The sequence below is a fragment of the Chelon labrosus genome, assembly GCF_963514085.1.
Source record: "Chelon labrosus genome assembly, chromosome: 15".
Lineage (NCBI taxonomy): Eukaryota > Metazoa > Chordata > Actinopteri > Mugiliformes > Mugilidae > Chelon > Chelon labrosus.
The window spans coordinates 15,163,281-15,176,218 of NC_140348.1; the positions used below are offsets into that span (position 1 = coordinate 15,163,281).

The 12,938-nt window shown below is 41.4% G+C and overlaps 1 protein-coding gene across 1 annotated transcript; it reads right to left on the minus strand.

The window, feature by feature from the left end:
* Positions 1-450: 450 nt before the first annotated feature.
* zfand4 (zinc finger, AN1-type domain 4) lies at positions 451-12,557 on the minus strand. The gene is made up of 10 exons (XM_084561137.1): positions 12,236-12,557; positions 10,166-10,471; positions 8,772-8,847; positions 8,050-8,117; positions 7,780-7,966; positions 7,289-7,433; positions 5,566-6,762; positions 4,714-4,768; positions 2,164-2,281; positions 451-1,489 (listed from the first exon to the last, which is right to left on the minus strand). The coding sequence occupies exons 2-10, from the start codon at positions 10,347-10,349 to the stop codon at positions 1,354-1,356; spliced, it is 2,166 nt and encodes a 721-aa protein (XP_084417263.1). The 5' UTR covers positions 10,350-10,471; positions 12,236-12,557; the 3' UTR covers positions 451-1,353.
* Between the last annotated feature and the right edge of the window lie 381 nt (positions 12,558-12,938).

The following is a 12,938-nucleotide window of genomic DNA, read 5'->3' on the forward strand; positions in this document are numbered from 1 at the left end:
TGGTTCCTTGAGATAAAGTCCTAGCACTAATAAAGGAAAACCTAACAGGATGTTATATTTGTCTTAACTTGGGTCTTAAAGAGGGGAAAAACAGTTGTAATGCTCAACAAGTTCAAAACTATACATTTTTGGCTTGTTGCTAAGGAACCGGCTAATGGTCTGAGTCAGGAGGAGAGGGTATCTAATAAGACAAGAATGAGTGAGCAATCCAAAACTGAAACCATTTCCCATGAACTTTGCAGCATTGTGGGGAAAACTATTAAGGCTGAGAAGCAGGAAACGTTGAATAATGTGAAAATAAAAAGGAACCCAAACAGTGAACCTCAAGGACCCTTGCAGGGGAGTGAGAAAAAAAGTCATATCAGGACCTTCCGTAGGAGGGAGGATTTCCTTTCACATGAATTCAAGAACGAGTCAGAAATGTAATTCCAGAGAAGATCTCATCACTTACACAGTGACGTACATACAACGTGTATGGAAAGAGACTTTATTAGATCAAACCCTTGTAGATATTTTAACAGCATTTAAAGTTGAGCAATAAAAAAGACTTACAAAAGATTTTTTTTTTTTTTTATGGCAACCACCTTATTATAGACACATCATAAATACCATAACCATCCCCCCCAGACCTAATACAGTTTACTCGATTACTGACATTCACACCTACTCACATTTCATACTTCCTATTTAAAAAAACAAAAAAACAACCTTTAACTTAAATAAGTAGTATTCTTTAATAAATATTAAGCATTTTATCGATAAGTGTTGCGTATTGGTTTCTTGTAAGAAAGATTTCATTATATGTGCCCATGTGGAACGTAAGAAAGGCGTTCAGATGTGCGGAATATAAAAATCTGGATAACATAAAACACAAACGTATGCGGCCTTCTCTTCCCACATAATTAAAGTCATGATAGGTCTAAAGTGCATCTGTCAAAGACTTGTCAAATGAGAAGTCATGAGCGGTCCTATTAATGAAGATAAAAAATAAAATGAAATGGATACGTGTGGACGTGCAGCAGATATATTTAGCAAAAACTACCTACCATACATGCACAGATTATTTTTTTTTGTTGTTTTTTTTACACAATGGGAAAGAAAGGTAATAGATAAAAAGAATAAACATTTTCACATTGTCAAGAGGCATAATTAGTTCTGTGCCTTTCAGTCCACTCTTGTTTGTTCACACTTGGCTTTACAGAATATTTTTTATTTTAATATTAAGCAAACTTGGCTGATAACAAAAGCACACAGTGGTGTAGAAGAAGATTTATTTTCATTTTTTTTTTTCTCCACCCGTCCAGTCATTTTAATGTTTATTACCTCAGGCTGTCCTCTGTGACGGGTGGGAGGCTAGATCTTAGGCAGCTTGGGAGCACTGATAAGAGGGTTGGCGTCTTGCAGAAAGCGCCGTCCAGCACTCTTGTAGTCGTAAGTGCAGTCGTGAGTCTCAGCGTAGCGGTGGGTGGCACAGAAGTTGTGACCACACCTGTAAGATTTCAACAGAAAGATAATTGAATATGTAAGCCAAAAATTAACACTTTACTCGTGGTTCATTCTGCTTGAGAATAAAACATTGAGTTTCTTCATCGTGCTCAATCATCAAGCCATTCTGCTGAGTAGAAACACTCATTACCCACTCTTCACAACAAAGTTCTCTGATAATAAATACCTCTTTATAGTGATTAAGTCTTTCAGTTCTCATCAGGCGATTAGTAAAAACAGCTACTTCAGATCTCTTATTTATTTCATTTACGCGCACTAAAATTGAATAAACTATTCATTTAATCATGAAAGGATTACAACTTGACTGAGCAGTCTTCTGAACACAGCAGGGAGCTGAACGGCTTCAAGCGGCCGATGTTGAGAGATCAGAGTTGCGTATTGTTGCACCAGATTCAGTTTGAAAGCGCTCGGCGAGGCAGGAGAGAGGGGAGTGGAGAAACTTTGATAAAGCTAATAACTTGTGGCAGAACAAGCAGATAGCGGAGACACGTCTTTGTTGGAAATATGGCAGAAAGACAAAACGACGAACCAGGAAAACACCACTTTACACGAAAAGGCTTGCTTCGAGGACGCGACTGACAGAACGGGAGAGGGTTGATTTAGAGTGAGGCAGAAGGTTTTTGAGTGAGTGGGTGAAAATGCTGGAGGCACCTGTACCTGCACTCATAGCTGGTGGCCAGCCCAGTCTTCTTGCCACAGAGGAAGCAGTGCTTGGAGCTCTTCTTCTTGGTGCCTGTGGGAGGCTTGACTGGAGGTAGGTGGTATGTTGGAGTGCCTGTGAACAGAGGAAACATTTTTATTTACTCTACCGGAGTGACTTATGATTAATCCATACAATTTGCTCGGCCCTCTTCTTTTTAATGGTACTACATAAAGCGTTCCCGCTAACCGCAAATGTCAGGGGCATTTTCCTTTTCCCATTTTCTGACAAAGCCCTTTGCTTTCATTTGTGCCAGTTTACCATCCCTCAGACTCTCAATTTGCTCAAGTTAGATCCATCACAGTAATCACAACGCTCTAAAAGGTTAGCTCAACACCAGAATCTTGAAAAGGAGAAAAAGAGCACTTCTCCCTAGTCTGAGCTTTCAGGTACACTGTGGTTCTGACCAAGCCGCACTAGAAATGTCAAAGCAGCCGCTTTCAACAGCTGTCAAACTGCAAAACACCTGTTGTAGCATTAAACTGCAGAGAGGCCAAAAATGCAATGCACTTTTCTGAAACCTCGCACTTCCCCACTTCTTTGTAATGACCATTTTAGCAATTTCACAAGAAGAAGTTTTTTATATCATTCATTATGTCTGAAACAATACCTCAACGTAATCCCTCCAAAACAACATCCCTACGGTTACAGACATGTTTTTTAATCTCGAATTTCAACATTAACCTTGTTTAAAATAAAGTTTGCATTGTGAATTAACAGTTAAACCCAATATACGGGTGGAATCTATGAGTTTATTTTTTCAGGAATGTGTTTCAGGAAATAGGTTAACACTAGGAAACCATGCAGAAAATTTTTGGGAAAAATACACGACGAGTCAGGAAACAGGTTTATGTCAGCTTGTTCCAGCGATAATGGTGTCTGTGGTAGCATGGAGCTCAGCTAAGTTCGTAAACTGTGGGGATACGGGAACATACAGATAAAACTGACAGCTCTGTGATGAAGGAACAGCAAGCTTGCTGTCAAGCACGGCAGGATGTGGCTCAGTGTGGGATTTTGAGTTTTGTTTGTTTTGTGCGCTTGCTGCTGTACGTCTGCCACTGTGCAGACATGCAGCGGGTTCAACTATTGTCAGACACATTTTACCATTCTCACTTTTGTAGCAGAGCTAAGTTGAATTTCATTAATATAAGGGCTCAAAGGACTCAAGCCATGATGTGGGTGATTTGTGGATGATGCATAGAGAGAAACAAACATATCCTTTTGGTAGCAGTGTTGATGGCTTCACTGAGTGATACAAGGGCTTTTAGGTGTAGAGTACAGTAAGATCTGCCACAAATTACATCAATAGTAAGATTTTTGGGATACCTGGCGTACCTACTGTAGATAGATCAGAATCATTCATGTCTACTTCATTACAAATTATTACAAAGTTTATTTATGTGGTAAGAGACAAAGTACATATTAACAAAACATTGTCTGTTGCTTTTATGTCATTTCTAATTAGATAACTAAACTACAGATTTCATTGCTTCCTAAGAAAGTATAAACTTGTGCAAAATCTGCAACTCAACAAGCCACCCTAACAGTCTGGGACATCCAAACGTTACCATCACATTATCCAATACTGACAACATAAAACATGTTTTGTTAGCATACATTCTGATTCCTCAGACTAAGCTTCAATGCATCTACTTTTCTACTGCCAGAAAATTGCTAAATTTGGTTTTCACTCAAGGACTTCAATTACGAAAGAAAAGGCTCTTGAGGATTCAACTGAGCACTTTCCGCTGAATGCAAATTGCTACAGTCACAGCAAATAACTAGCGAACATGTCCCTGCAGAAAATGTGGCGGTGGAACACCATGCTCTGAAGATGATTCACAATAAACTCTAGTGGAAGAAGTCCTGCCAGGTAAACCATGAATGAGACATTTGGAAAAACACAACATGCAATCTCACTGGAGGGAAGATGCCCTTTTCAGAAAAGCAACATGTGTGGACAAATCTGACTTTGCTTCAAAGATAAGACTTGAACAGAAAAAACAGTGATGATAGAAGATGGGCACAGTCAGGCACACAGGACAAGCCTGGGCCTGGGACAAGCCTGGAAAAGTCATTCATTGGATTGATCAACGCTGACTGAGTATTAAGTTTGGGCACTCAGCCTGCAGAAAACACAGACACTGACAAATGTCCAGTAATGAAAGAAAACTGAATACGTTGACTCACATTAGTGGTCAATATAAATAAGAGCGCATGCTGGTGGGGAGACCTGACGTTCTGTTGTTTGTGCTGAGATAATGAATATTTAAAAACCCTTGTGGTGCATTGCTGTGACGTTCATACAACATGCACCGAAGGCTTTCACAACACCCGTATGGAGGTGACTGCACCCTCACAGAACTCCATCTTCAGATCCATTTACTTGTGTTACCTCCAACAGCAGTTTAAAAACGGGATTCCCACTCCAGCCACCACAACGCAACAATTCCTGTATGTGCTACAACTTCATGAATATATAAAAGGTGCTCAGATGTCTCTCTTACCTATTGTCCCGAATGCAGTCACGACTCCCTCGGCCGATGGAAGGGTGTTGTTGGTCTGAGAAAACAACAGCAATATGAAGTTAATATTTTCAGAGTAAATCAATAACGTAACTGCAGAGCTCAACTCTTGAGAAACTGGATTTTCTGTTTAAACGCGCTGCACAAGAGCTTAACGCCGTCACTATTTCTGGCTAAGCAAGAACTATGTGTAATATCGTCAGCGGGAATTAACCATACATCACAGAGGTGTGGTATTTTACACTGGTATTATATATTATTACAGCTATTCAATACTTTTATTGATTAAAGTAACTGTTTAATGCCCGATGAAGTTCAACTATTGTGCTTTAAAGAGTTTCAACACTGACCTAATGTGTGGGCATACTTTTATTAAATCATATGGTTTGCTTTGCTCTAGAGCAGGGAGATAATATTACATAATCTCATGGCACAACTCTATATCTCTACATATTCGATCAATTGGCGCATGTGAAAATACTTGACAATACAATGTACAAAGGTTTAGAAAGTCAGATGAATAAAAATGTTAAGGCTATATGAATCAATGTGTGTCATTTAATTGAGTGAATCTAATTAAGATAATACAGAATTGTATCAAAAACAAATTTACAACACCCACTGCTGGTTTATAAATAAGCGTGTGCTTTTGTTGTTGAACGTAGCCTAGGTTACATAAGTCAACTGTACTCAAATTTAGACAAGAGCAGAATATATTATTTAAAGACGCACATATTCAGTAGAACACCCACAACAAATGTGCAAACATCAAAAACGATTCCACAAATCAAATTTTAGCAGCTACTGTAACATTAACACTTCTCTGTGTCTCACCATGTAAGAGGCTGTGGCTCGGTGTAACGGTGACATTTGTCTAATGAGCTCATCTTGAAGGAGCCTGTTAGTAGGGATGGATGGCAGCCTGGAGCCAAGGCTGCCCTGTCCTGAGGCAGTGGCAGGAGGCAGTGCCAAAGCGAGTCCCAAACTCTCTCCCAGGCTATCCCTGCCACTGCTGCTGCTGCTGTCTGGAGCCCTTGTGGAGAGAGAAGCCAAGAGCTCAGAGTTGTTCAGAGAGCCCAGGGGCTCCTTACAGGCTTGGTTTGCCAACTTAGTGATGCCTCTTGCTTCCCTTTTGGAAATCAGCTCTGGCCTTTTGCCAGGTGACTCTACTTTAACACCACGGATGTGTGGTGGATGTGGTGATAAGGTGGATGAAGGGTGAGGAGATGTGTTGCCTGGCTTCACTGTGGATTGTGCTTGAAAGTTAGGCAGTAAACAGGAGAAAGTGGAATCAAAATGCTGAGACAGCAGTCTGGATGAAGCAGATGGAGAGGTGGGGGCAGGCAAGGGAGAGGGAGGGTTGATATGAAATGATGTGCCAAGCTGTGTCCCATCAGCTCTGCTGGTGAGAGTATCACTTCGCCCAAGTGTCCAGGGACTGAGCGGGGAGGGGGACTGACGACCTCCCTCAGGCTGTGTGGACACATCAAGACTCAGAGGTTCTGACAGATCCCCAAACGGAGCTCCAGGTTGTGTTGGCACCGCCAGCCCAATAGCTTCCTCTAACAAACCCAGGCCAACTGATTCCCCTGCAGGCTCAACGGGGTCAAAGGTGGCTTCAGGTGGCCGCCTGGTACACAGTGGAGGGAGTTGGGGGTACACACAGTCCCTCATCAACCTGGTGTTGCCAATATCCAGCCGGGACACTTTGGGAGGTGGACGGATCTTTGCAAACGGTGGGCACATCTCCCATGGCTCCTCCTCCTGGAGCATATAACAAGAGGGCGAGGAGAAAGACGGAGGCGGCCGTCTCGGCACGGACAAGTGGGACGAGGTCGCAGCAGTAGAGGGTAGGGAAGGGTCTATGGGTTCATGGTCTACAATTGGAGGTAGTGGGGCGTTTGACTGCCAAGGCTGATTGATCTGTGACGAGCGAAAGAGGCGATGGTGGTGACGTATGCTAGAAGGTCCGTGAGAGCTGCCGAAGGGATGTGGGCTGACAGGGGCCCGTGGTTTTACCTTTGCCGACTTCTGGATGACAAAGACATGAACAGAGACAGTTAAATTAGTTCTTCAATGTGCTGTACGTTTTAACTTACATAGTGTCTACGTCACTTCTACATATGCGATCCAGTAGAGTTTAATTTAACAAAAATCATCTTTTTACCAGCAAATGCAAATTGGGGTTTGGTGCAGTGGATTCACAGAGATCATCAGATTAATTTCTTTACTGAAGCTCTTAAGCTTTAAGCTGAAAACATCAAATCTTGAGAATGAAGAGGTCTGTTGACATAGGGCCAATAGAGGTATTAGATCTGAGGCATGATGATTTCCATCAAACTGTGCCGGGTCCTTCTTTGCTGAGGTGGATCAATTCTTTCAAAACCAAGGTATGATGCCTCATCTCTTCAGTTAACTGACATTTAAATATCCGTGTGAAATAAAAAAATAAAAAAATAAAAAACTGTGCGAACATTAATAGTGGGTGGAGGCCGTGTTTGCATTCACTCTGCCAATTCAATTTGAATGGCTTTCTGTGGTCTCAGTAGCCTCCTACCTTCTTGTTGAGGTTCATGTCCTCCATCTTTGCTTTGAGCTGCTTCATTTTGTTCATGGTGATGGAGTTCTCAAGGCTCTGCTGTGCAGCTGCCAAACTCTCTCCATCCTCCTCCTCTGCATACACGTTGTACACCGAGCCACAACTGGAAAATATGACAACACAAAAAAAAAAAACCTCCTGTTAGTGCCAGTGCTGGACCAAACTTTTGTCTCATGGGCAAAAGTTATGAACTCAACTCCACAACTATTACTGAATAATGAACATTAAATGCTCTAACTGTCTAATTATACTATTTAAATTCAATTTTCCTCCACTTTTATATGTAGTTAATTGTTTTTAGAGGAAAAAGGAGGAAAAATAGCTTGAGCCTCCACATTTTCTGGTGTTATTACTGTAACAGACACAAGCAAATCCCTGGTTCAATTCATATATGTGTATAGTTACAATGTTTGCACTTAAAATAACATCAGCATTAACAATATCCCAACCTTAGAGATTCAGACAAAGGTGTCAGGGTACCATCTCCCCTGTCGACCACTCTGAAGAAGTTTAGCTGGTCACCCTCACGATAGACCACAAACGTGACCTGCTTGTTTGGCAGGCTTTTCTCCCAACCCTCCTCCTTTGTGCCCTCCATCAGGTCTGCCACTTCTTTGATAGGGTCCTCCACGGTTACTGATAAGAGGAGAGGGAGTTCTGCGGTTAAACGCTACAAACTTTCAGTTATTATCTGGCTCTACGACTGGTCCGTTTCTCACCTCTCCTGGTGTTTATCGGGCCTCCCCTCATGGCTAAGACCAGTTTCAAAGTGCAGCCCTCAGCAATGCTGCAAACACATACAGAATGGTTACCCTACAGTAATCAAACGTGTGCAAATATAATTATAAAAAAAGGAAATAATGTGTTTACATCTAAGGTAAAATTCTTTACTTCTGTGGCAGAGGCTCTGCTCTAAAGTCAACAACACTTCAAGAGATGGGATGAGATCCAGATGAACTTAAGTACAGAGCCGGGAATTCCACTGGAACATTTGAAACATAGGAGCAGATGTTTCATTGCCTACTCTACTCCTCTGCTTCTAATACTTCAAAAGCTGTGTGATAGGGGATAGGCCCAGCAAGTTCTCACCAGAGGCTGTTCGTGTGGAAAATTAAGTGACAAGCATTCATAACAATGCCACCATCTGCAGCCAGCAGAGCACTGGAGGGTGATTTCTGCATCTCATAAAACTGACTAGAGTGGATGGTCGAGCTCTCTAAATATGACCAGTATGTCACTTGTCTCATCCAGCTCTACATCTGTGGCTCATCTGCAACATGTTGAAGTGAATTAAAAGTGAGTCACCGCCACAGCAGGAAGGCTTTTAAAGTGAACTTGCAAATTATTCTAAATGTACGCAGAATGTTTTGAGACGCTGCATGCAGCAGCTCCAACAAGACTTGCGATTTTGGCCAGAAACGGACAGGAAGACTAGATTTACCCATAGTCATGCAGACAGTGTTCATCATCCAGCTCCACACTGTTCCAGATAAGGTGCTGCTGGGCAACAGGGATACCTTTAAAGATAGAAAGCAGAGAGAAAACAACAAATGTTGACAATCTGTTCATACTTCAAAGGCTTAACTCACTAAACTGGCAAGCAAGATAGGAATGCAATGAACAGAAGCGTCCCCATGAACAAAGACGATTAATGTCTGCCCCCTAAAGACAGAACTATGTAATTACTGAAAAAAGAGCAAATCACAGAACACATGTATTGACATAATGGGGAAAATAAAGAAACTTGATGATGGGCTACAATGCTATTACAGCATAAGGCCAGCTTATCTAGCAGCTAAAACTATTAAATAGATTACATCTAATAGATAATACGACGCCAGCAGAGGGATGAGAGCCTAATGAACACAAAGGCTCTCCGGAGCTACTGCATTGAATGAGATGGAGTGCATGCACAGTCAGGAAGCTCTCTGTGCCCACGATCTGCAAACTCGCAGACCCAGTGCTGGAGGTGAGCCAGTGTATGCTCAATCACAAACACGCGGGCTTGGTTGACAGACCTCATCGCACAAAGAGCACAGAAAGGCCTCTCTGACCAAAACTGAAAACACCCGGGAGGAATGTAGATATAGAAGGCCCTCTTGATTTACACTGTAGAGGAAAGCATTTCTTGGGGGAAATAATCAAGTTTTTCAATAACTGAAAACCAAAATGTTGTTAATGCAAATTGATGCCAACAAATTCCATGAAGTCAAATCCTATACAACGCTAGAAAACATTTTGCTGGGTTTTGTTGATGCCTTCACTGGCATGTAATGATATTAAAAAAAGCAGTTGCATTTTTTCCAAATTCACATGTTTTGGGGTTGTGATTCAGCTAGTTTGACACTTATTTGACACTAATACAGTAACAACAGCAATATATGTGATGGGTCAGAGACAGTACATTACACATTACACTGCTTACCACTTGCATGGCTACTGTACACACTGAATCTTAAATTAGGCCAGAGCTTTTCCATTTGGATTTCAAATGAATGTTTGCAATTCATTTGAATGTTTGATAACCCAAACTGAAAAGAGTGATGTAACCCTAGGATCTAAGTCAACAGCACCAACAACAATAAACTTTAAACAGAAGGCACAGTTGTACAAAACTGAATTGGTGGTGTAGTTAGAAACTACCTCAGGATACCGACTAGACTACTTTGCACGGTCTATTTAGTCTGTCAAACATGCAGTTTTCCAGAACAGGTATTCCTGTAACCCTCTTCTTTAATTTTCCTCTCTATTTAAAGCCAGATAATAATGTAGCTTTATAATACAGTCACCTTTCCAACCAACTAAAACTTGTAAACACATCAGTGAGCTTTGTACCTTCCAGCCTCTGGATCTTCGCTTTGACTGAAATGACAGCCTCAAAGGGCAACACACGCAGCTCAAAACAGGTTCCTGTCAGGGTCTCTATGAAGAGCTCCATAGTGTCATAGAAAGGGAGCTTGTATTGAAAAGCTCCCACGCTGTCGTCATTAAAGAAAGGTGGCTCCTTCCTGTCCGTCATCTTGGCAAGTTAGAGAGAGAGACTTTAGGACGATGGTGAAACAGGGGGGCTGGCCCAAGATGAGGGAGAGAGGGACTGCTTACTGGCCTCAATACCATCACACATCATGGGGATGATCACAGCTGTGAGAAGAGACAAGAAAAATAAATGGCAAACTCAATATAAAAGGTTTAATTAGTTTAAACACTATCAATCCCTGTGGTCTGGTGTCTTAAATATATTAAGGTCATCAAGGCTTTAATGCAATTCATTCAACAGCGCACACTTGGAGCAGTGGCAGTCATGCAAGGTGCCTGGAGAGCACATGGCAGGGATTCGATCAGTGACCTCAAAGTCCCAAAGCTGCTTCTCTAACTACTAGTTTACAACTCTCCAAAACCATAACACCACTTAAGTTAGCTAAGCCATCACAACGTAAACCTCTAGCAATAAAGGTTATTTTGGATGGACCACAGACAACATAAACAATCACAAAAAATGCTTACACGCATTCAATTAAAAACTTTACTCAAGACCGAACGTGCGCTTTCAAACAGCAACTGTTTAAAAGCGCATTATCAGCGGCAGCAGACACATGCAGCCTTCTCATAAAACATTCAAAGCAGTATTAAAGGCTCGTGCCAAAATTCAGGAAGATCGGGTGTGTTACACAAGCCCATCAGTGGTATGAGGTGTCCTGTCGCTGACCACTTCATTACGTCTTATGTCACTTAACCCAAAAAAAAAATACCTTAGCAGATGTAATCGGTGTGAAAGGCAAGTTAGACAAGTCGTGCTTTCATTTGTTATGGAAAAAAAACAAAACAACAATAGACAAGTCATACTGAAAATGTGAATTATGTTTTATTATACAGCTCAGGCCACTGTGGTTTGTTAGTACATGCAAATCTCTAGGACAAGAAAGCAGGAACATCAGCAACAACAGCAGACTTCATAAAACATCAGGTAAACTAGCGAAAACAACTTTTAATGCATTTTAGTCCCGCACTAAATCTCCTTTCATGACTATTACTATGCACCGATTGTGTTGAAACAGTGCAAGAAAGGTGGTAATTACACACTGAGATCATTTTGGTGGATGTAGTTTGTGGTGCTGGTAAAATGCATTGAATTAAACACAAATATGTGTCTGTCATTTAGCCCCGCTGACTAAAATGAGGATGTGATAATAGCAGAAACATGTGTGTGGGTACAACAACATTCAATACTATTACAAACCACAGCCTACAAAATGAAAATATAGTTGAATCAATCACAATATTTTTTACTTTAATGTTGAATAATGTTAAATACTATAACCTTAAATGAAGCCAAGATTTTGTGCAGAACTATTACATTATAACCCGTTAGTTTTCACCGCTGTACCTAATGAACTGGCAAGTGAGTGTATTTCCTGATTTGGTTTGCGACTGATGCTGATGCCCATATCAAAATTACCTTTATCTTAAATTATCTTAACTTTAACATTCATCTTTACTTGGAACAAAAGTGCCCATACAGTTTAAAGCACTGAGGATGAACTGTCTTCCTGACTGAGGGCTCTGCAATATTAGTACACAAGGCCTGGGATGAATCAATTCGCAAGGCAGGCCATTCTCTAAAGAAAGCAGCTAGGCTATTATGTTTAAAACGGCACGATCCGCAGATTGCCACCAGATTATATTTAAAACTGATACAGCCACAGGCCAGGTCGGTAAGAAGACGTGAACTATGTTAGCTAGATGCCTGACAACGGAGATGAATGGAGTTAAAGCTCGGCTCAATACAATTCCAGCAGCTAACGTTAGCAGAGAAAGGTCACACAGGCAGTTTTACGCCTCACATTTTAAACAATGCAGCTTAAAACCTCGGTTAATGTTAGTATTTAATTCTTAAACCTCGCTTACCTGCATCTTCTGCTACAAAACGGCGGTGAAGCCCGTCTAGCCGACGCTGCTAACGTTAGCTTTCGTTGCCATGTTAGCCAACAACTCAAACAATGGCTACCTTTCTCAGCGGTTGGCTAGCAGGCTGCTAGGCTACATCCGTGGCTTTCAGCTCTTGTCCGTCCAAGGAAGAAGTCGAGGGTAACGCTACGTTAAAAATTAATCAGCATGTCATCACGTTTAAACGCAAAAAATACACACGGAACAAACTAAACTGTCGACCATTGTCGGTCGCCGCGGTCCGCTGGTCGGCGACATCATCGTACCTGTCAAAGACGGTCGAACAACACCTTCATGACTTCATTTGATTGACAGACAAAGGAACCAATCCACGGAGAGGGAGGTGGGCGGGATAACAAATTGTCCTTTGTCAAAACCAAACATGGGCATAAAAGGCATGAAACTAACTCTACGGGGGGAAAAAAGTTTTCTCTACATTATCATAAGCCAGAATCCATCTATATTTCCGTACATCACTGGTGTTGGTGTTTTAAGATAATAATTAAATAATGAAATGCAGAGACAGCAAAAAGGTCCAATCCCGTAGCTGAGAAAATAAAAAGTGGTGCCATGTTCAAGGCACCGAAGGATGCAGTGACCATCAAGTTATGCATCTACTTTATTTCACAGTAGAAAGTGTTATCCAGTTAAAAGCTCATAAGAA